The sequence below is a fragment of the Salvelinus namaycush genome, unplaced genomic scaffold (genome assembly GCF_016432855.1).
Source record: "Salvelinus namaycush isolate Seneca unplaced genomic scaffold, SaNama_1.0 Scaffold470, whole genome shotgun sequence".
Taxonomy (NCBI): Eukaryota; Metazoa; Chordata; class Actinopteri; order Salmoniformes; family Salmonidae; genus Salvelinus; species Salvelinus namaycush.
In genome coordinates, this window is record NW_024061165.1 from 104,642 (window position 1) to 130,531 (window position 25,890).

At 43.8% G+C, this 25,890-nt stretch overlaps 1 protein-coding gene across 1 annotated transcript in view; it reads right to left on the reverse strand.

Moving 5' to 3' along the window:
- Positions 1–613: 613 nt before the first annotated feature.
- The window catches only part of tmem45a (transmembrane protein 45a), a 68,148-nt gene continuing 42,871 nt past the window's right edge, over positions 614–25,890 (reverse strand). The window contains exons 4-6 of the mRNA XM_038986426.1: positions 24,146–24,330; positions 16,194–16,336; positions 614–831 (exon numbers count right to left, since the gene is read on the reverse strand). Coding sequence (XP_038842354.1) covers positions 735–831; positions 16,194–16,336; positions 24,146–24,330 — 425 coding nt within the window. The 3' untranslated portion in view covers positions 614–734. The remainder of the gene's footprint in view (positions 832–16,193; positions 16,337–24,145; positions 24,331–25,890) is intronic.

Sequence of the window (25,890 nt, forward strand, 5' to 3'; positions counted from 1 at the left end):
ATGGGCTTCCGGAAGTCAAACCCTGATCAGATAACCAATTGGTCTAGGGTCAGCATGAGACGTTAATAGGTGACGTAAGGATTGGGTGGGCTGCCTCAGTAGCCATGTTGCTATGGTTACTACCAGTAAAACAGTTGGAACTAGCTAGTAAGCTAACTGACAAATTTAAATTTCATAAATAGTGGAGGCTCCTGTCTCAGCCTCAACTGCTGCTTCTCCAGTTTCAACTGTTCTGTCTGTGGCCATGGATAACCTGACCTGTTCCCCGGACGGGCTACCTTGTCCCAGACCTGCTGTTTCGACTCTCTCTCTCTAACGCACCTGCTCTCTCTAACTCTGAATGATCGGCTATGAAAAGCCAACTGACATTTACTCCTGAGGTGTTGACCTGTTGCACCCTCTACAACCACTGTGATTATTATTATTTGACCCTGCTTGTCATCTATGAACGTTTGAACATCTTGGCCATGTTCTGTTATAATCTCCACCCGGCACAGCCAGAAGAGGACTGACCACCCCTCATAGCCTGGTTCCTCTCTAGGTTTCTTCCTAGGTTCTGGCCTTTCTAGGGAGTTTTTCCTAGCCACCGTGCTTCTACACCTGCATTGCTTGCTGTTTGGGGTTTTAGGCTGGGTTTCTGTACAGCACTTCGAGATATTAGCTGATGTAAAAAGGGCTTTATAAATACATTTGATTGATTGATTGACTGCTAAGCAAACAGGAAGTTGTTGTCCTTATAGGATCTCGTCCTCTGACTCCTGCTGTCTCTCTCTGGGTTTCAGCAGTCCCATCTCCATTGGGGGGGTTCTCTTCAATCTGGATCGTACCACACTGCAGAGGGGATAGGGGGTGAGGCATGATGAACATACTGTAGAATTAGATTTACCAGATTACAAACTCAATGGAGAATCTCTTTATTAAAAGTGCTTTTTAGTCCATAACTAGGCTTAAAGGTGCTGAACAGTCATTCTGATTCCCATGTAAAATAGCCTTTTGACTAAAATATCACCCATATCAAAATGCTCAAAAGCACTTTCCCTCTCACGGCTAACTACTAAAAAATGTGAAAAGACAGAATGAGTGGGCAGAGAGTTACTGTATATTCATGAGCTCGCATTGACTGACAGCTTTTTGAAACTTGGATGCAGTGAGCAATTTGCAGTCAAATCAACTCAAGAAAATTTGGTGATACACAGAGCAACTCAAACAACATTGAAATTGCATCAATTATATACAGTTGAAGTCGGAAGTTTACATACATTTGAACTAAGATTTTCACAATTCCTGACATTTAATCCTAGTAAAAATGCCCTGTTTTTAGTCAGTTAGGATCACCACTTTATTTTAATAATAGTAGAGAGAATAATTTATTTCAGCTTTTATTTCTTTCATCACATTCCCAGTGGGTCAGAAGTTTACATACAATCAATTAGTATTTAGTAACATTGCCTTTAAAATGTTTAACTTGGGTCAAACGTTTCGGGTAGCCTTCCACAAGCTTCCCACAATAAGTTGGGTGCATTTTGGCTCATTCCTCCTGACAGAGCTGGTGTCACTGAGTCAGGTTTGTAGGCCTCCTTGCCCGCACACACTTTTTCAGTTCTGCCCACAAATTTTCTATGGGATTGAGGTCAGGGCTTTGTGATGGCCACTCCAATACCTTGACTTTGTTGTACTGAAGCCATTTTGCCACAACTTTGGAAGTATGCTTGGGGTCATTGTCCATTTGAAATACCCATTTGCGACCAAGCTTTAACTTCCTGACTGATGTCTTGTGATGTTGCTTCAATATATCCACATAATTTTCCTACCTCATGATGCCATCTATTTTGTGAAGTGCACCAGTCCCTCCTGCAGCAAAGCACCCCCACAACATGATGCTGCCACCCCCGTGCTTCACGGTTGGGATGGTGTTCTTCGGCTTGCAAGCCTCCCCCTTTTCCTCCAAACATAACAATGGACATTATGACCAAACAGTTCTATTTTTGTTTCATCAGATCAGAGGACATTTCTCCAAAAAGTACGATCTTTGTCCCCATGTGCAGTTGCAAACCGTTGTCTGGCTTTTTTATGGCGGTTTTGGAGCAGTGGCTTCTTCCTTGCTGAGCGGCCTTTCAGGTTGTGTCGATATAGGACTCGTTTTACTGTGGATATAGATACTTTTGTACCTGTTTCCTCCAGCATCTTCACAAGGTCCATTGCTGTTGTTCTGGGATTGATTTGCACTTTTCACACCAAAGTACGTTCATCTCTAGGAGACAGAACGTGTCTCCTTCCTGAGCGGTATGACGGCTGCGTGGTCCCATAGTGTTTTATGCTTGCGTACTATTGTTTGTACAGATGAACGTGGTACCTTTAGGCGTTTGGAAATTGCTCCCAAGGATGAACCAGACTTGTGGAGGTGTACACATTTTTTTCTGAGGTCTTGGCTGATTTCTTTTGATTTTCCCATGATGTCAAGCAAAGAAGCACTGAGTATGAAGGTAGACCTTGAAATACATCAACAGGTACAATTGACTCAATTGTGCTGTAATAGGCTCACCTAGATGGATACAAGCCCCTCCAATTGACTCAAATGATGTCAATTAGCCTATCGTAAGCTTCTAAAGCCATGACATTTTTTCTGGAATTTTCCAAGCTGTTTAAAGGCACAGTCAACTTAGTGTATGTAAACTTCTGACCCACTGGAATTGTGATACAATGAAATAATCTGTCGGTAAACAATTGTTGGAAAAATGACTTGTGTCGTGCACAAAGTAGATGTCCTAACCGACTTGCCAAAACTATAGTTTCTTAACAAGACATTTGTGGAGTGATTGAAAAATGAGTTTTAATGACTCCAATCTGTCTATGTAAACTTCCGACTTCAACTGTATATAGTATATATATTTTTTGTATGCATCTCCCGTTTGGCATGTCTGTTGTGATGCGGTTCACAGAAGCACTGATGGATGTTTGACATGACAACTGAGTTTTAAATGACCCTACACCCTTTTGTTTTATGTTAGCTGAAGACCTAGCTAGCCAGTAACTAGCTAACACCAGACACAGATGAAGACCTAGCTACCCAGTAACTAGCTAACACCAGACACAGATGAAGACCTAGCTAGCCAGTAACTAGCTAACACCAGACACAGATGAAGACCTAGCTAGCCAGTAACTAGCTAACACCAGACACAGATGATTACCTAGCTAGCCAGTAACTAGCTAACACCAGACACAGATGAAGACCTAGCTACCCAGTAACTAGCTAACACCAGACACAGATGAAGACCTAGCTAGACAGTAACTAGCTAACACCAGACACAGATGAAGACCTTGCTAGCCAGTAACTAGCTAACACCAGACACAGATGATTACCTAGCTAGCCAGTAACTAGCTAACACCAGACACAGATGAAGACCTAGCTAGCCAGTAACTAGCTAACACCAGACACAGATGAAGACCTAGCTAGCCAGTAACTAGCTAACACCAGACACAGATGATTACCTAGCTAGCCAGTAACTAGCTAACACCAGACACAGATGAAGACCTAGCTAGCCAGTAACTAGCTAACACCAGACACAGATGAAGACCTAGCTAGCCAGTAACTAGCTAACACCAGACACAGATGAAGACCTTGCTAGCCAGTAACTAGCTAACACCAGACACAGATGAAGACCTTGCTAGCCAGTAACTAGTTTTTAACACCAGACACAGATGAAGACCTAGCTAGCCAGTAACTAGCTAACACCAGACACAGATGATTACCTAGCTAGCCAGTAACTAGCTAACACCAGACACAGATGAAGACCTAGCTAGCCAGTAACTAGCTAACACCAGACACAGATGAAGACCTAGCTAGCCAGTAACTAGCTAACACCAGACACAGATGAAGACCTTGCTAGCCAGTAACTAGCTAACACCAGACACAGATGAAGACCTTGCTAGCCAGTAACTAGTTTTTAACACCAGACACAGATGAAGACCTAGCTAGCCAGTAACTAGTTAACACCAGACACAGATGAAGACCTAGCTAGCCAGTAACTAGCTAACACCAGACACAGATGAAGACCTTGCTAGCCAGTAACTAGTTTTTAACACCAGACACAGATGAAGACCTAGCTAGCCAGTAACTAGTTAACACCAGACACAGATGAAGACCTAGCTAGCCAGTAACTAGCTAACACCAGACACAGATGAAGACCTTGCTAGCCAGTAACTAGTTTTTAACACCAGACACAGATGAAGACCTAGCTAGCCAGTAACTAGTTAACACCAGACACAGATGAAGACCTTGCTAGCCAGTAACTAGCTAACACCAGACACAGATGAAGACCTAGCTAGCCAGTAACTAGTTAACACCAGACACAGATGAAGACCTAGCTAGCCAGTAACTAGATAACACCAGACACAGATGAAGACCTAGCTAGCCAGTAACTAGTTAACACCAGACACAGATGAAGACCTAGCTAGCCAGTAACTAGCTAACACCAGACACAGATGAAGACCTAGCTAGACAGTAACTAGTTAACACCAGACGCAGATGATTACCTAGCTAGCCAGTAACTAGCTAACACCAGACACAGATGAAGACCTAGCTAGCCAGTAACTAGTTAACACCAGACACAGATGAAGACCTAGCTACCCAGTAACTAGCTAACACCAGACACAGATGAAGACCTAGCTAGCCAGTAACTAGCTAACACCAGACACAGATGAAGACCTAGCTAGCCAGTAACTAGCTAACACCAGACACAGATGATTACCTAGCTAGCCAGTAACTAGCTAACACCAGACACAGATGAAGACCTAGCTACCCAGTAACTAGCTAACACCAGACACAGATGAAGACCTAGCTAGACAGTAACTAGCTAACACCAGACACAGATGAAGACCTTGCTAGCCAGTAACTAGCTAACACCAGACACAGATGATTACCTAGCTAGCCAGTAACTAGCTAACACCAGACACAGATGAAGACCTAGCTAGCCAGTAACTAGCTAACACCAGACACAGATGAAGACCTAGCTAGCCAGTAACTAGCTAACACCAGACACAGATGATTACCTAGCTAGCCAGTAACTAGCTAACACCAGACACAGATGAAGACCTAGCTAGCCAGTAACTAGCTAACACCAGACACAGATGAAGACCTAGCTAGCCAGTAACTAGCTAACACCAGACACAGATGAAGACCTTGCTAGCCAGTAACTAGCTAACACCAGACACAGATGAAGACCTTGCTAGCCAGTAACTAGTTTTTAACACCAGACACAGATGAAGACCTAGCTAGCCAGTAACTAGCTAACACCAGACACAGATGATTACCTAGCTAGCCAGTAACTAGCTAACACCAGACACAGATGAAGACCTAGCTAGCCAGTAACTAGCTAACACCAGACACAGATGAAGACCTAGCTAGCCAGTAACTAGCTAACACCAGACACAGATGAAGACCTTGCTAGCCAGTAACTAGCTAACACCAGACACAGATGAAGACCTTGCTAGCCAGTAACTAGTTTTTAACACCAGACACAGATGAAGACCTAGCTAGCCAGTAACTAGTTAACACCAGACACAGATGAAGACCTAGCTAGCCAGTAACTAGCTAACACCAGACACAGATGAAGACCTTGCTAGCCAGTAACTCGTTTTTAACACCAGACACAGATGAAGACCTAGCTAGCCAGTAACTAGTTAACACCAGACACAGATGAAGACCTAGCTAGCCAGTAACTAGCTAACACCAGACACAGATGAAGACCTTGCTAGCCAGTAACTAGTTTTTAACACCAGACACAGATGAAGACCTAGCTAGCCAGTAACTAGTTAACACCAGACACAGATGAAGACCTTGCTAGCCAGTAACTAGCTAACACCAGACACAGATGAAGACCTAGCTAGCCAGTAACTAGTTAACACCAGACACAGATGAAGACCTAGCTAGCCAGTAACTAGATAACACCAGACACAGATGAAGACCTAGCTAGCCAGTAACTAGTTAACACCAGACACAGATGAAGACCTAGCTAGCCAGTAACTAGCTAACACCAGACACAGATGAAGACCTAGCTAGACAGTAACTAGTTAACACCAGACGCAGATGATTACCTAGCTAGCCAGTAACTAGCTAACACCAGACGCAGATGATTACCTAGCTAGCCAGTAACTAGCTAACACCAGACACAGATGAAGACCTAGCTACCCAGTAACTAGCTAACACCAGACACAGATGAAGACCTAGCTAGCCAGTAACTAGCTAACACCAGACACAGATGAAGACCTAGCTAGCCAGTAACTAGCTAACACCAGACACAGATGATTACCTAGCTAGCCAGTAACTAGCTAACACCAGACACAGATGAAGACCTAGCTACCCAGTAACTAGCTAACACCAGACACAGATGAAGACCTAGCTAGACAGTAACTAGCTAACACCAGACACAGATGAAGACCTTGCTAGCCAGTAACTAGCTAACACCAGACACAGATGATTACCTAGCTAGCCAGTAACTAGCTAACACCAGACACAGATGAAGACCTAGCTAGCCAGTAACTAGCTAACACCAGACACAGATGAAGACCTAGCTAGCCAGTAACTAGCTAACACCAGACACAGATGAAGACCTTGCTAGCCAGTAACTAGTTTTTAACACCAGACACAGATGAAGACCTAGCTAGCCAGTAACTAGCTAACACCAGACACAGATGATTACCTAGCTAGCCAGTAACTAGCTAACACCAGACACAGATGAAGACCTAGCTAGCCAGTAACTAGCTAACACCAGACACAGATGAAGACCTAGCTAGCCAGTAACTAGCTAACACCAGACACAGATGAAGACCTTGCTAGCCAGTAACTAGCTAACACCAGACACAGATGAAGACCTTGCTAGCCAGTAACTAGTTTTTAACACCAGACACAGATGAAGACCTAGCTAGCCAGTAACTAGTTAACACCAGACACAGATGAAGACCTAGCTAGCCAGTAACTAGCTAACACCAGACACAGATGAAGACCTTGCTAGCCAGTAACTAGTTTTTAACACCAGACACAGATGAAGACCTAGCTAGCCAGTAACTAGTTAACACCAGACACAGATGAAGACCTAGCTAGCCAGTAACTAGCTAACACCAGACACAGATGAAGACCTTGCTAGCCAGTAACTAGTTTTTAACACCAGACACAGATGAAGACCTAGCTAGCCAGTAACTAGTTAACACCAGACACAGATGAAGACCTTGCTAGCCAGTAACTAGCTAACACCAGACACAGATGAAGACCTAGCTAGCCAGTAACTAGTTAACACCAGACACAGATGAAGACCTAGCTAGCCAGTAACTAGATAACACCAGACACAGATGAAGACCTAGCTAGCCAGTAACTAGTTAACACCAGACACAGATGAAGACCTAGCTAGCCAGTAACTAGCTAACACCAGACACAGATGAAGACCTAGCTAGACAGTAACTAGTTAACACCAGACGCAGATGATTACCTAGCTAGCCAGTAACTAGCTAACACCAGACACAGATGAAGACCTAGCTAGCCAGTAACTAGTTAACACCAGACACAGATGAAGACCTAGCTACCCAGTAACTAGCTAACACCAGACACAGATGAAGACCTAGCTAGCCAGTAACTAGCTAACACCAGACACAGATGAAGACCTAGCTAGCCAGTAACTAGCTAACACCAGACACAGATGATTACCTAGCTAGCCAGTAACTAGCTAACACCAGACACAGATGAAGACCTAGCTACCCAGTAACTAGCTAACACCAGACACAGATGAAGACCTAGCTAGACAGTAACTAGCTAACACCAGACACAGATGAAGACCTTGCTAGCCAGTAACTAGCTAACACCAGACACAGATGATTACCTAGCTAGCCAGTAACTAGCTAACACCAGACACAGATGAAGACCTAGCTAGCCAGTAACTAGCTAACACCAGACACAGATGAAGACCTAGCTAGCCAGTAACTAGCTAACACCAGACACAGATGATTACCTAGCTAGCCAGTAACTAGCTAACACCAGACACAGATGAAGACCTAGCTAGCCAGTAACTAGCTAACACCAGACACAGATGAAGACCTAGCTAGCCAGTAACTAGCTAACACCAGACACAGATGAAGACCTTGCTAGCCAGTAACTAGCTAACACCAGACACAGATGAAGACCTTGCTAGCCAGTAACTAGTTTTTAACACCAGACACAGATGAAGACCTAGCTAGCCAGTAACTAGCTAACACCAGACACAGATGATTACCTAGCTAGCCAGTAACTAGCTAACACCAGACACAGATGAAGACCTAGCTAGCCAGTAACTAGCTAACACCAGACACAGATGAAGACCTAGCTAGCCAGTAACTAGCTAACACCAGACACAGATGAAGACCTTGCTAGCCAGTAACTAGCTAACACCAGACACAGATGAAGACCTTGCTAGCCAGTAACTAGTTTTTAACACCAGACACAGATGAAGACCTAGCTAGCCAGTAACTAGTTAACACCAGACACAGATGAAGACCTAGCTAGCCAGTAACTAGCTAACACCAGACACAGATGAAGACCTTGCTAGCCAGTAACTCGTTTTTAACACCAGACACAGATGAAGACCTAGCTAGCCAGTAACTAGTTAACACCAGACACAGATGAAGACCTAGCTAGCCAGTAACTAGCTAACACCAGACACAGATGAAGACCTTGCTAGCCAGTAACTAGTTTTTAACACCAGACACAGATGAAGACCTAGCTAGCCAGTAACTAGTTAACACCAGACACAGATGAAGACCTTGCTAGCCAGTAACTAGCTAACACCAGACACAGATGAAGACCTAGCTAGCCAGTAACTAGTTAACACCAGACACAGATGAAGACCTAGCTAGCCAGTAACTAGATAACACCAGACACAGATGAAGACCTAGCTAGCCAGTAACTAGTTAACACCAGACACAGATGAAGACCTAGCTAGCCAGTAACTAGCTAACACCAGACACAGATGAAGACCTAGCTAGACAGTAACTAGTTAACACCAGACGCAGATGATTACCTAGCTAGCCAGTAACTAGCTAACACCAGACGCAGATGATTACCTAGCTAGCCAGTAACTAGCTAACACCAGACACAGATGAAGACCTAGCTAGACAGTAACTAGTTAACACCAGACGCAGATGATTACCTAGCTAGCCAGTAACTAGTTAACACCAGACACAGATGAAGACCTAGCTAGCCAGTAACTAGCTAACACCAGACACAGATGAAGACCTAACTAGCCAGTAACTAGTTAACACCAGACACAGATGAAGACCTAGCTAGCCAGTAACTAGCTAACACCAGACACAGATGAAGACCTAGCTAGCCAGTAACTAGCTAACACCAGACGCAGATGATTACCTAGCTAGCCAGTAACTAGCTAACACCAGACACAGATGAAGACCTAACTAGCCAGTAACTAGTTAACACCAGACACAGATGAAGACCTAGCTAGCCAGTAACTAGTTAACACCAGACACAGATGAAGACCTAGCTAGCCAGTAACTAGCTAACACCAGACACAGCTGAAGACCTAGCTAGACAGTAACTAGCTAACCCCAGACACAGATGAAGACCTAGCTAGCCAGTAACTAGCTAACCCCAGACACAGATGAAGACCTAGCTAGCCAGTAACTAGCTAACACCAGACACAGATGAAGACCTAGCTAGCCAGTAACTAGCTAACACCAGACACAGATGAAGACCTAGCTAGCCAGTAACTAGCTAACACCAGACACAGATGAAGACCTAACTAGCCAGTAACTAGTTAACACCAGACACAGATGAAGACCTAGCTAGCCAGTAACTAGCTAACACCAGACACAGATGAAGACCTAGCTAGCCAGTAACTAGCTAACACCAGACACAGCTGAAGACCTAGCTAGACAGTAACTAGCTAACCCCAGACACAGATGAAGACCTAGCTAGCCAGTAACTAGCTAAACCCAGACACAGATGAAGACCTAGCTAGACAGTAACTAGCTAACACCAGACACAGATGAAGACCTAGCTAGCCAGTAACTAGCTAACACCAGACGCAGATGATTACCTAGCTAGCCAGTAACTAGCTAACACCAGACACAGATGAAGACCTAACTAGCCAGTAACTAGTTAACACCAGACACAGATGAAGACCTAGCTAGCCAGTAACTAGTTAACACCAGACACAGATGAAGACCTAGCTAGCCAGTAACTAGCTAACACCAGACACAGATGAAGACCTAGCTAGACAGTAACTAGCTAACACCAGACACAGATGAAGACCTAGCTAGCCAGTAACTAGCTAACACCAGACACAGATGAAGACCTAGCTAGCCAGTAACTAGCTAACACCAGACACAGATGAAAACCTAGCTAGACAGTAACTAGTTAACACCAGACGCAGATGATTACCTAGCTAGCCAGTAACTAGCTAACACCAGACACAGATGAAGACCTAGCTAGACAGTAACTAGTTAACACCAGACGCAGATGATTACCTAGCTAGCCAGTAACTAGTTAACACCAGACACAGATGAAGACCTAGCTAGCCAGTAACTAGCTAACACCAGACACAGATGAAGACCTAGCTAGCCAGTAACTAGCTAACACCAGATGCAGATGATTACCTAGCTAGCCAGTAACTAGCTAACACCAGACACAGATGAAGACCTAACTAGCCAGTAACTAGCTAACACCAGACACAGATGAAGACCTAACTAGCCAGTAACTAGTTAACACCAGACACAGATGAAGACCTAGCTAGCCAGTAACTAGTTAACACCAGACACAGATGAAGACCTAGCTAGCCAGTAACTAGCTAACACCAGACACAGCTGAAGACCTAGCTAGACAGTAACTAGCTAACCCCAGACACAGATGAAGACCTAGCTAGCCAGTAACTAGCTAACCCCAGACACAGATGAAGACCTAGCTAGACAGTAACTAGCTAACACCAGACACAGATGAAGACCTTGCTAGCCAGTAACTAGCTAACACCAGACACAGATGATTACCTAGCTAGCCAGTAACTAGCTAACACCAGACACAGATGAAGACCTAGCTAGCCAGTAACTAGCTAACACCAGACACAGATGAAGACCTAGCTAGCCAGTAACTAGCTAACACCAGACACAGATGATTACCTAGCTAGCCAGTAACTAGCTAACACCAGACACAGATGAAGACCTAACTAGCCAGTAACTAGCTAACACCAGACACAGATGAAGACCTAACTAGCCAGTAACTAGTTAACACCAGACACAGATGAAGACCTAGCTAGCCAGTAACTAGTTAACACCAGACACAGATGAAGACCTAGCTAGCCAGTAACTAGCTAACACCAGACACAGCTGAAGACCTAGCTAGACAGTAACTAGCTAACCCCAGACACAGATGAAGACCTAGCTAGCCAGTAACTAGCTAACCCCAGACACAGATGAAGACCTAGCTAGACAGTAACTAGCTAACACCAGACACAGATGAAGACCTTGCTAGCCAGTAACTAGCTAACACCAGACACAGATGATTACCTAGCTAGCCAGTAACTAGCTAACACCAGACACAGATGAAGACCTAGCTAGCCAGTAACTAGCTAACACCAGACACAGATGAAGACCTAGCTAGCCAGTAACTAGCTAACACCAGACACAGATGATTACCTAGCTAGCCAGTAACTAGCTAACACCAGACACAGATGAAGACCTAGCTAGCCAGTAACTAGCTAACACCAGACACAGATGAAGACCTAGCTAGCCAGTAACTAGCTAACACCAGACACAGATGAAGACCTTGCTAGCCAGTAACTAGCTAACACCAGACACAGATGAAGACCTTGCTAGCCAGTAACTAGTTTTTAACACCAGACACAGATGAAGACCTAGCTAGCCAGTAACTAGCTAACACCAGACACAGATGATTACCTAGCTAGCCAGTAACTAGCTAACACCAGACACAGATGAAGACCTAGCTAGCCAGTAACTAGCTAACACCAGACACAGATGAAGACCTAGCTAGCCAGTAACTAGCTAACACCAGACACAGATGAAGACCTTGCTAGCCAGTAACTAGCTAACACCAGACACAGATGAAGACCTTGCTAGCCAGTAACTAGTTTTTAACACCAGACACAGATGAAGACCTAGCTAGCCAGTAACTAGTTAACACCAGACACAGATGAAGACCTAGCTAGCCAGTAACTAGCTAACACCAGACACAGATGAAGACCTTGCTAGCCAGTAACTAGTTTTTAACACCAGACACAGATGAAGACCTAGCTAGCCAGTAACTAGTTAACACCAGACACAGATGAAGACCTAGCTAGCCAGTAACTAGCTAACACCAGACACAGATGAAGACCTTGCTAGCCAGTAACTAGTTTTTAACACCAGACACAGATGAAGACCTAGCTAGCCAGTAACTAGTTAACACCAGACACAGATGAAGACCTTGCTAGCCAGTAACTAGCTAACACCAGACACAGATGAAGACCTAGCTAGCCAGTAACTAGTTAACACCAGACACAGATGAAGACCTAGCTAGCCAGTAACTAGATAACACCAGACACAGATGAAGACCTAGCTAGCCAGTAACTAGTTAACACCAGACACAGATGAAGACCTAGCTAGCCAGTAACTAGCTAACACCAGACACAGATGAAGACCTAGCTAGCCAGTAACTAGCTAACACCAGACACAGATGAAGACCTAGCTAGACAGTAACTAGTTAACACCAGACGCAGATGATTACCTAGCTAGCCAGTAACTAGCTAACACCAGACGCAGATGATTACCTAGCTAGCCAGTAACTAGCTAACACCAGACACAGATGAAGACCTAGCTAGACAGTAACTAGTTAACACCAGACGCAGATGATTACCTAGCTAGCCAGTAACTAGTTAACACCAGACACAGATGAAGACCTAGCTAGCCAGTAACTAGCTAACACCAGACACAGATGAAGACCTAACTAGCCAGTAACTAGTTAACACCAGACACAGATGAAGACCTAGCTAGCCAGTAACTAGCTAACACCAGACACAGATGAAGACCTAGCTAGCCAGTAACTAGCTAACACCAGACGCAGATGATTACCTAGCTAGCCAGTAACTAGCTAACACCAGACACAGATGAAGACCTAACTAGCCAGTAACTAGTTAACACCAGACACAGATGAAGACCTAGCTAGCCAGTAACTAGTTAACACCAGACACAGATGAAGACCTAGCTAGCCAGTAACTAGCTAACACCAGACACAGCTGAAGACCTAGCTAGACAGTAACTAGCTAACCCCAGACACAGATGAAGACCTAGCTAGCCAGTAACTAGCTAACCCCAGACACAGATGAAGACCTAGCTAGCCAGTAACTAGTTAACACCAGACACAGATGAAGACCTAGCTAGCCAGTAACTAGCTAACACCAGACACAGATGAAGACCTAACTAGCCAGTAACTAGTTAACACCAGACACAGATGAAGACCTAGCTAGCCAGTAACTAGCTAACACCAGACACAGATGAAGACCTAGCTAGCCAGTAACTAGCTAACACCAGACGCAGATGATTACCTAGCTAGCCAGTAACTAGCTAACACCAGACACAGATGAAGACCTAACTAGCCAGTAACTAGTTAACACCAGACACAGATGAAGACCTAGCTAGCCAGTAACTAGTTAACACCAGACACAGATGAAGACCTAGCTAGCCAGTAACTAGCTAACACCAGACACAGATGAAGACCTAGCTAGACAGTAACTAGCTAACACCAGACACAGATGAAGACCTAGCTAGCCAGTAACTAGCTAACACCAGACACAGATGAAGACCTAGCTAGCCAGTAACTAGCTAACACCAGACACAGATGAAAACCTAGCTAGACAGTAACTAGTTAACACCAGACGCAGATGATTACCTAGCTAGCCAGTAACTAGCTAACACCAGACACAGATGAAGACCTAGCTAGACAGTAACTAGTTAACACCAGACGCAGATGATTACCTAGCTAGCCAGTAACTAGTTAACACCAGACACAGATGAAGACCTAGCTAGCCAGTAACTAGCTAACACCAGACACAGATGAAGACCTAGCTAGCCAGTAACTAGCTAACACCAGATGCAGATGATTACCTAGCTAGCCAGTAACTAGCTAACACCAGACACAGATGAAGACCTAACTAGCCAGTAACTAGTTAACACCAGACACAGATGAAGACCTAGCTAGCCAGTAACTAGTTAACACCAGACACAGATGAAGACCTAGCTAGCCAGTAACTAGCTAACACCAGACACAGATGAAGACCTAGCTAGACAGTAACTAGCTAACACCAGACACAGATGAAGACCTAGCTAGCCAGTAACTAGCTAACCCCAGACACAGATGAAGACCTAGCTAGCCAGTAACTAGCTAACACCAGACACAGATGAAGACCTAGCTAGCCAGTAACTAGTTAACACCAGACACAGATGAAGACCTAGCTAGCCAGTAACTAGCTAACACCAGACACAGATGAAGACCTAGCTAGCCAGTAACTAGTTAACACCAGACACAGATGAAGACCTAGCTAGCCAGTAACTAGCTAACACCAGACACAGATGAAGACCTAGCTAGCCAGTAACTAGCTAACACCAGACGCAGATGATTACCTAGCTAGCCAGTAACTAGCTAACACCAGACACAGATGAAGACCTAACTAGCCAGTAACTAGTTAACACCAGACACAGATGAAGACCTAGCTAGCCAGTAACTAGTTAACACCAGACACAGATGAAGACCTAGCTAGCCAGTAACTAGCTAACACCAGACACAGATGAAGACCTAGCTAGACAGTAACTAGCTAACACCAGACACAGATGAAGACCTAGCTAGCCAGTAACTAGCTAACACCAGACACAGATGAAGACCTAGCTAGCCAGTAACTAGCTAACACCAGACACAGATGAAAACCTAGCTAGACAGTAACTAGTTAACACCAGACGCAGATGATTACCTAGCTAGCCAGTAACTAGCTAACACCAGACACAGATGAAGACCTAGCTAGACAGTAACTAGTTAACACCAGACGCAGATGATTACCTAGCTAGCCAGTAACTAGTTAACACCAGACACAGATGAAGACCTAGCTAGCCAGTAACTAGCTAACACCAGACACAGATGAAGACCTAGCTAGCCAGTAACTAGCTAACACCAGATGCAGATGATTACCTAGCTAGCCAGTAACTAGCTAACACCAGACACAGATGAAGACCTAACTAGCCAGTAACTAGTTAACACCAGACACAGATGAAGACCTAGCTAGCCAGTAACTAGTTAACACCAGACACAGATGAAGACCTAGCTAGCCAGTAACTAGCTAACACCAGACACAGATGAAGACCTAGCTAGACAGTAACTAGCTAACACCAGACACAGATAAAAGGTGACAAATAAAAGTATATTTGCCATAGATGAATAGGGTCAACTTTTAATTATATTTGCTGACACCCTACAGTCAAAATTTGGCACCAGTAGAGTAGCTATCTAGCTATATAAACCACGCCCCTCTGCAAATACGCCTTCTCCGATGTTGGTTACAAGGAGGTACTTATTTAAATTAGGTAAGAGAATATCATGTTACCATTGGTGTATCAAAATGAGAGTTAATCTCTTTAATAATCCCGCCTCCTGAATCCAAGCATTGGACATGGGATCAAACTTGATCAATGTAGAAGCAACATGTTCATACTATAGCCATCATACTCTGATCTGGTTTCATCCAAATATCATCACATTTCATACTTTAGCCATCATACTCTGATCTGGTTTCATCCAAATATCATCACATTTCATACTTTAGCCATCATACTCTGATCTGGTTTCATCCAAATATCATCACATTTCATGAAAAACATGATTCTGACTGTTCATGACCTTTAATCTGTCTGGGAAACTGCCCCCAAATCAACTAGACTCTGGTGATGATGATGAAGGAATGCTGATGTACATCATTGTGACTGTAAATATGTAGGAGGTGTTAACCCATAACACCCCAGGGAAAGTGTTGTCTCAATGGCTGATGGTTGCAGTACAGCACCAATACAGTGAGCAGGCTGAAGGCTATATGCCGGCACAAACATGCTAAATTAACCAATAAGAACACAAGACATGCTACATTAACCAATAAGAACACAGGACAGGAGTTGAAAGGGTGTCTCACCAGCTGATGGTGCAGTACAGCACTGACACAATAAGCAGGCTGAAGACCAGGTGCCAGCAGTAACACATAGTGATAAACATCATGTTGCTCTGGTCCTTCTGGTCCCACTCTGCACCGCTGGGGGAATACAGGACAAAACCAATCTGGGCAGAGATAAGAGGGTTAGAGGATGGAGACCAGGGTTTATTATGCTGTAATAGGCTCACCTAGAGGATGGAGACCAGGGTTTATTATGCTGTAATAGGCTCACCTAGAGGATGGAGACCAGGGTTTATTATGCTGTAATAGGCTCACCTAGAGGATGGAGACCAGGGTTTATTATGCTGTAATAGGCTCACCTAGATGGATACAAGCCCCTGCTATGGACGAAAACTGGAAAATCAGGCTGGAAAGTATGTATACAGTATGTATACCGTATGTATACAGTATGTATACCGTATGTATACAGTATGTATAAAGTATGTATACCGTATGTATACAGTATGTATACAGTATGTATAAAGTATGTATACAGTATGTATAAAGTATGTATAAAGTATGTATACAGTATGTATACAGTATGTATAAAGTATGTATACAGTATGTATAAAGTATGTATACAGTATGTATACAGTATGTATACAGTATGTATAAAGTATACAGAAGCTAATGTAGCATGATGAATTGATTTCCTGAATTTGTCTCTAGCATTTGAACCGTTTTGGATGTAAACTGTTATGATCTCATTCCTGAAAGCTACGACTCTCTGGAATGTGGACGCGTCTTCTGTTCCCCTCTATGATGATCACAGGCTGCGTTAGAAGGGAGTGTCACAAAAAGAAACGCAATTAGGCCCCTGTAAGAATATAGTTAGCCTTGTCGTAGCCCTTCTAAGGACAGCCATTACACTCCCTATTTAATCTGGCTCTTGTGACTGACTGGGTTCAAACCAGGTCACAAGACTGTGTTAGCCAACTTAGCTAAAGCCCATAGGGATGAGTTCAGGAAGCTAACACAAGTCTTCAAGTCTCCAGCAACGTTACTCATCAAAAGAGTGTGGTTCATCGAATCACCTCAGTTACATTTCACCTCCCTTTGACCTCATACTCAGAGATCAGGGCACCGATATAACTGACTAGGCTTACCGCACAACAACACTTTCTGTGGCAACCAGAAGCAGAAGGATCCATGCATGTGATGAGCAACCTTGCCTGAGACCTGAAGACATATTCGTTTGACTGATGGGGTTCTAACCAATGTTCTCTCTAAGCTCCCCCGGGACTGCCGTGCAGGAGAAATATCAGCTCACGCAGAGAAGCACGAGATTGAACTTCACTCAACTTTCTAGAGTTTTCCCCCTTAGTTAACACTATCAACGTGTCCCTTTACTGTGGCAATTGTGATCGAATCAATGCAATATTAGCCACTTTCAATGCAACATACCGAAACAAAACTAACTATGCAAGAGATTTTGTTGTTGGCAGAATGCATCGGAGTAGGATTCCATTGCATTGACAGTCACGACTCAGGCTCGTATTCTACACAGACCGGTGCGGCATAACCGATCAGAGCTGCAGTAGGCCTATATGCAAATCGACCATTGCCATATATGGCTCGGTGCCATTCATTGTGAACTGGACTGTGTTTACAGCATGAGTGGTCATGAGTAGATGTGGTTGTTTTGAGTTCAAAGCCAGAGCTGCATGTAGCCGTGTGTGTACATTTGTTCATATCCTTTGCTAGTTAGTGAGTTACTAGCCCAGTTATTAATAATTTGAAGTCAGCAATGGGGGAGTGATTACCTCCTACAAGAGCACAAAACGTCTACATTTCTAGCCACCTTTGAAAAGCGAGTCAGGTAAAGAGCTTTTTTTGTCTTAAAGGAGCAGTGTTGTATTTTGAGACAAGGTTGAATAAACTAAGTAGCCAATAGGCAGAGGTTCGCATAATTTGTCTGATTGTCTGTAATAATGGTATGGGAATAATAATGCATTTTATTTTGTAAAGTGGTTTCTCTTTCAACACAACAACATTGTCAGTCACCTCCTTGTCTGAAGGACAAGTGGATTAACAGGTTAATGTCAAGCCCTGCATGTTTTTTTCAAAATTCTCATGGAATGTAGGTCTACATTGAACACCACACATTGGCTGCTACTGTAGGCTGAATGATAGAACAGCTATTTCCATGTTAAAGTGTTATGGGATGCATTTTATCCATTGTTTCTGATGGTAGACCACTCTGGTAGGCCTACATTATGATCAAATAGCCACAGCAGCCTACTTGACCACTGTCTGAAACTGTAACTAAAAGCGGGTGCAGCCTCAGTGTTCACAGTAAAACTGTAACTAAAAGCGGGCACAGCCTCAGTGTTCACAGTAAAACTGTAACTAAAAGCGGGTACAGCCTCAGTGTTTACAGTAAAACTGTAACTAAAAGCGGGTACAGCCTCAGTGTTCACAGTAAAACTGTAACTAAAAGCGGGTACAGCCTCAGTGTTCACAGTAAAACTGTAACTAAAAGCAGGCACAGCCTCAGTGTTCACAGTAAAACTGTAACTAAAAGCGGGTACAGCCTCAGTGTTCACAGTAAAACTGTAACTAAAAGCGGGTACAGCCTCAGTGTTCACAGTAAAACTGTAACTAAAAGCGGGTAAAGCCTCAGTGTTCACAGTAAAACTGTAACTAAAAGCGGGTACAGCCTCAGTGTTCACAGTAAAACTGTAACTAAAAGCGGGTACAGCCTCAGTGTTCACAGTAAAACTGTAACTAAAAGCGGGCACAGCCTCAGTGTTCACAGTAAAACTGTAACTAAAAGCGGGTACAGCCTCAGTGTTCACAGTAAAACTGTAACTTAAAGCGGGCACAGCCTCAGTGTTCACAGTAAAACTGTAACTAAAAGCGGGTACAGCCTCAGTGTTCACAGTAAAACTGTAACTAAAAGCGGGTACAGCCTCAGTGTTCACAGTAAAACTGTAACTAAAAGCGGGTACAGCCTCAGTGTTCACAGTAAAACTGTAACTAAAAGCGGGCACAGCCTCAGTGTTCACAGTAAAACTGTAACTAAAAGCGGGTACAGCCTCAGTGTTCACAGTAAAACTGTAACTTAAAGCGGGCACAGCCTCAGTGTTCACAGTAAAACTGTAACTAAAAGCGGGTACAGCCTCAGTGTTCACAGTAAAACTGTAACTAAAAGCGGGTACAGCCTCAGTGTTCACAGTAAAACTGTAACTTAAAGCGGGTACAGCCTCAGTGTTCACAGTAAAACTGTAACTAAAAGCGGGTGCAGCCTCAGTGTTCACAGTAAAACTGTAACTAAAAGCGGGTACAGCCTCAGTGTTCACAGTAAAACTGTAACTAAAAGCGGGTACAGCCTCAGTGTTCACAGTAAAACTGTAACTAAAAGCGGGTACAGCCTCAGTGTTCACAGTAAAACTGTAACTAAAAGCAGGCACAGCCTCAGTGTTCACAGTAAAACTGTAACTAAAAGCGGGTACAGCCTCAGTGTTCACAGTAAAACTGTAACTAAAAGCGGGTACAGCCTCAGTGTTCACAGTAAAACTGTAACTAAAAGCGGGTAAAGCCTCAGTGTTCACAGTAAAACTGTAACTAAAAGCGGGTACAGCCTCAGTGTTCACAGTAAAACTGTAACTAAAAGCGGGTACAGCCTCAGTGTTCACAGTAAAACTGTAACTAAAAGCGGGTACAGCCTCAGTGTTCACAGTAAAACTGTAACTAAAAGCGGGTACAGCCTCAGTGTTCACAGTAAAACTGTAACTAAAAGCGGGTGCAGCCTCAGTGTTCACAGTAAAACTGTAACTAAAAGCGGGTGCAGCCTCAGTGTTCACAGTAAAACTGTAACTAAAAGCGGGTGCAGCCTCAGTGTTCACAGTAAAACTGTAACTAAAAGCGGGTACAGCCTCAGTGTTCACAGTAAAACTGTAACTAAAAGCGGGTACAGCCTCAGTGTTCACAGTAAAACTGTAACTAAAAGTGGGTACAGCCTCAGTGTTCACAGTAAAACTGTAACTAAAAGCGGGTACAGCCTCAGTGTTCACAGTAAAACTATAACTAAAAGCGGGTGCAGCCTCAGTGTTCACAGTAAAACTGTAACTAAACGCAGGTACAGCCTCAGTGTTCACAGTAAAACTGTAACTAAAAGCGGGTACAGCCTCAGTGTTCACAGTAAAACTGTAACTAAAAGCGGGTACAGCCTCAGTGTTCACAGTAAAACTGTAACTAAAAGCGGGTAAAGCCTCAGTGTTCACAGTAAAACTGTAACTAAAAGCGGGTAAAGCCTCAGTGTTCACAGTAAAACTGTAACTAAAAGAGGTAAGGAAGCCGCTCAGGAAGGGGGCGCGGCTCTGTTGCATCCTGCAGTGTGGTGTTCTTTTATGTTTTTAATTTGTATACTTAGTTTACAAACAATCTGCCAACCATGGATTCACAGTGGTGGGGTGTTGGACTGAAGAGTAGCTGCTGCCTTGGCAGGAACTAATGGGGATCCATAATAAACCCCAGGAAGAGTAGCTGCTGCCCAGGCAGGAACTAATGGTGATCCATAATAAACCCCAGGAAGAGTAGCTGCTGCCTTGGCAGGAACTAATGGGGATCCATAATAAACCTCAGGAAGAGTAGCTGCTGCCTTGGCAGGAACTAACAGGGATCCATAATAAACCCCAGGAAGAGTAGCTGCTGGCTTGGCAGAACTAATGGGGATCCTTAATAAACTCCAGGAAGAGTAGCTGCTGCCTTGGCAGGAACTAATGGGGATCCATAATAAACCTCAGGAAGAGTAGCTGCTGCCTTGGCAGGAACTAACAGGGATCCATAATAAACCCCAGGAAGAGTAGCTGCTGGCTTGGCAGAACTAATGGGGATCCTTAATAAACTCCAGGAAGAGTAGCTGCTGCCTTGGCAGGAACTAATGGGGATCCATAATAAATCCAATTCACCATTTAGTGGAAGCAGGCCTATCTACAAAACTATTCATCCCCCTTGGCGTTTTTCCTATTATGTTGCATTACAACCTGTAATGTAAATGGATTTTTATTTGGATTTCATGTAATGGACGTACACAAAATATTCCAAATTGGTGAAGTGAAATTCAAAAATTACTTGTTTCAAACAATTCGATAAAATAAAAAATGGAAAAGTGGTGCATACGTGCATATGTTTTCACCCCCTTTACTATGAACCCCTAAATAAGATCTGGTGCAACCAATTACCTTCAGAAATCACATAATTAGTTAAATAAAGTCCACCTGTGTGCAATCTAAGTGTCGCATGATCTCAGTATATATACACCTGGTCTGAAAGGCCCCAGAGTCTGCAACACCACTAAGCAAGGGGAACCACCAAGCAAGCGGCACCATGAAGACCAAGGAGCTCTCCAAACAGGTCAGACAAAGTTGTGGAGAAGTACAGATCAGGGTTGGGTTATAAAAACATATCCGAAACATTGAACATCCCACGGAGCGCCATTAAATCCATTATTAAAAAATGGAAAGAATATGGCACCACAACAAACCTGCCTAGAGAGGGCCGCCCACCAAAACTCACAGACCAGGCAAGGAGGGCATTAATCAGAGAGGCAACAAAGAGACCAAAGATAACCCTGAAGGAGCTGCAAAGCTCCACATGGAGATTGGAGTATCTGTCCATAGGACCACTTTAAGCCGTACACTCCATAGAGTTGGGCTTTAAGGAAGAGTGGCCAGAAAAAATCCATTGCGTAAAGAAAAAAAATAAGCAAACACATTTGGTGTTCGCCAAAAGGCATGTGGGAGACTCCCCAAACATATGGAAGAAGGTACTCTGGTGAGATGAGACTAAAATTGAGCTTTTTGGCCACCAAAGAAGACGCTATGTCTGGCACAAACCCAACACCTCTCATCACCCCGAGAACACCATCCCCACAGTGAAGCATGGTGGTGGCAGCATCATGCTGTGGGGATGTTTTTCATCGGCAGGGACTGGGAAACTGGTCAGAATTGAAGGCATAATGGATGGCGCTAAATAGAGGGAAATTATTGAGGGAAACCTTTCAGTCTTCCAGAGATTTGAGACAGACTGAGGTTCACCTTCCAGCAGGACAATGACCCTAAGCATACTGCTAAAGCAACACTCGAGTGGTTTAAGGGGAAACATTTAAATGTCTTGGAATGGCCTAATCAAAGCCCAGACCTCAATCCAATTGAGAATATGTGGTATGACTTAAAGATTGCTGTACACCAGCGGAACCCATCCAACTTGAAGGAGCTGGAGCAGTTTTGCCTTGAAGAATGGGCAAAAATCCTAGTGGCTAGATGTGCCAAGCTTATAGAGACATACCCCAAGTGACTTGCAGCTGTAATTGCTGCAAAAGGTGGCTTTACAAAGTATTGACAAATATTTTGCCACTTCAAAGCTGTAGACATGTTATGTAAATCAAAAGATACAAACCCCCCCAAAATACATTTTAATTCCAGGATGTAAGGCAACAAAATAGGAAAAATGCCAAGGGGGTGAATACTTTCGCAAGCCACTGTAGGGTTAGTGGAAGTAACCTTATCTACCCAGGTTGAGTGGAAGTAGGCCTATCTACCCAGGTTTAGTTGGATGTACAGTAGGCCTATCTACCCAGGTTTATTTGGATGTACAGTAGGCCTATCTACCCAGGTTGAATGGAAGTAGGCCTATCTACCCAGGTTGAGTGGAAGTAGGCCTATCTACCCAGGTTGAGTGGAAGTAGGCCTATCTACCCAGGTTGAGTGGAAGTAGGCCTATCTACCCAGGTTTAGTGGAAGTACAGTAGGCCTATCTACCCAGGTTGAGTGGAAGTAGGCCTATCTACCCAGGTTGAGTGGAAGTAGGCCTCTCTACCCAGGTTTAGTTGGAAGTACAGTAGGCCTATCTACCCAGGTTTAGTGGAAGTAGGCCTATCTACCCAGGTTGAGTGGAAGTAGGCCTATCTACCCAGGTTGAGTGGAAGTAGGCCTATCTACCCAGGTTGAGTGGAAGTAGGCCTATCTACCCAGGTTGAGTGGAAGTAGGCCTCTCTACCCAGGTTGAGTGGAAGTAGGCCTATCTACCCAGGTTGAGTGGAAGTAGGCCTATCTACCCAGGTTGAGTGGAAGTAGGCCTATCTACCCAGGTTGAGTGGAAGTAGGCCTATCTACCCAGGTTGAGTGGAAGTAGGCCTCTCTACCCAGGTTGAGTGGAAGTAGACCTATCTACCCAGGTTGAGTGGAAGTAGGCCTATCTACCCAGGTTGAGTGGAAGTAGGCCTCTCTACCCAGGTTGAGTGGAAGTAGACCTATCTACCCAGGTTGAGTGGAAGTAGACCTACCTACTGTGATTTAGTGTTCAGGAGATCAATTTGTGCTCTACTAAATAGACATTGGAATCATGTGTCCCCACAACATATACAGTACAGTGTCCATAACCTGAAGGGAGATGAGATGATGTTAGCTGTGACAAACACAATGACTTAGGGACTTCAGGACGCTGTTATAGACTGTTTGATTAGAGCTTATGGTCCTTTATCAACTAGTCCTCTACTTCAACTCTGTATCAAATACACACACACACACACACACAAAAACAACCAAACACACACACACACACGAACCCACACACACACACGAACACACACACACACACACACACACGAACACACACACACACACACACGAACACACACACACACACACACACACACACACACACACACACGAACACACACACACACACACACACACACACACACACACACACGAACACACACACACACACACACACGAACACACACACACACACACACATCCCAAACCCCCCCCCAGACGATGACTGACCTGCCAGAACCAGCTCCCTAAACCCTGCCCCCCAGTCTAAATAAGGCACTATAAAGAGAATAGAATGTCACTAGAGAGACAGACGATGACTGACCTGCCAGAACCAGCTCCCTAACCCCCCTCCCCCAGACAATGACTGACCTGCCAGAACCAGCTCCCCTGCAGGATGGTGAGTGATGCTCTCAGAAGCTCCAGCAGAATGTTTCCTCGGTGGAACACCTCCAGAAAGGACACCATGGCCTCTCCAAACACACAGAACAGCAGCAGCTGGTGAACATGGACATCTAGCATGGCTCTGCCGTGGAGGTGGTACAGGAACAAGAACCCTGGGAAACACAGAATAAACACCAGTAGGAGTGCCGGTCCACGCATTACAGCCCCATTGACTTGAATAGAGATGTCCATTCTAGTGGTGATACGATTTCTATGGCTGTAACACTGCATGTGAGCTAGCCTGTTCGGGACAGGGGGGCAGCATTTTCACTTTGGACAAATTGCGTGCCCAAACGGAATTTCCTCCTACTCTGTCCCAGAAGGTAATACATGCATATTATTATTACCATTGTATAGAAAACACTCTGAAGTTTCTAAAACTGTTTGAATTATGTCTGTAAGTAAAACAGAACTCATATGGCAGACAAAAACCTGAGAAGAAATATAAACAGGAAGTGAGAACTCGATTTTCAAAACAGTGCCAAATGATACCCCTTTTATTTATGGATGTGCAAACACTTCCTAGGGCTTCCACTAGATGTCCCCATCTTTAGATTTTGGTTATATGATTCTACTATAAAGGAGGGGCTCATAGGAGCTATTTTACTGAGTGGTCTTCAGAAATGTTCAGTCTCATTGTGTGCGCGAGCGAGAGAGAGTGCTCTCGTTCCAATGCTCAGACAATGAAATTCTCCGGTTGGATCCTTATTGATGATTAATGTTAAACATCCTAAATATGGATCGCATACATCATTTGACTTGTTTCTACAACCTGTAACTGAACTTTTTGAGTTTTTGTCCCGAGGAAGTTCTCGTGCCTCATGAAGATGGATTACTGGGCTGAACATGCTAACAACAAGTGGCTAAATGATGGGCTTTATGGAACTTTTCAGTCATTTATTGTCGAACTGGGAATCCTGGGAGTGCCTTCTGATGAAGTTATTCGAAGGTAAGTGAATATTTATAGTGTTTTTGTAGCTTCTGTTGACGCCAAAATGGCGGATATTTCTTTGGCTGGATTGTGCTCTGAGCGCCGTTCTCAGATTATTCTTTTTCCGTCATTTTTTTTTTTTTAAATCTGACACAGCGGTTGCATAGAGGATAAGTTTATCTTTAATTATGTGAATAACACTTGCATCTTTTATCAATGTTTATTATGAGTATTTCTGCAAAATCACCGGATGTTTTGGAATCAAAACATTACTGCACGTAACGCGCCAATGTAAACGGAGATTTGTTTTAATATATATATGCACATTATCGAACAAAACACACAATACATGTATAACATGATGTCCTATGACTCTCATCTGATGAAGATAATCGAAGGTTAGTGATTCATTTTAACTATATTTCTGCTTTTTCTAACTCCTATTGTTGGCTGAAAAAATGGCTGTGTGTGTTTGTGACTTGGCTCTGACCTAACATAATCATATGTTGTGCTTTCACTGTAAATCATTTTTGAAATAGGACACCATGGGTAGATTAACAAGATGTTTATCTTTCATTTGCTGTATTGGACTTGTTAATGTGTGAAAGTTAAATATTTCTAAAAATATTTTTGAATTTCGCGTGCTGCCTTTTCAGTGGAATGTTGTCTGGGCTAGAAAGGCTAGCTAACTAATTACCAAAGCCTATTACCTCAGGACAACATCTCCATCTCCCCTGCCTGC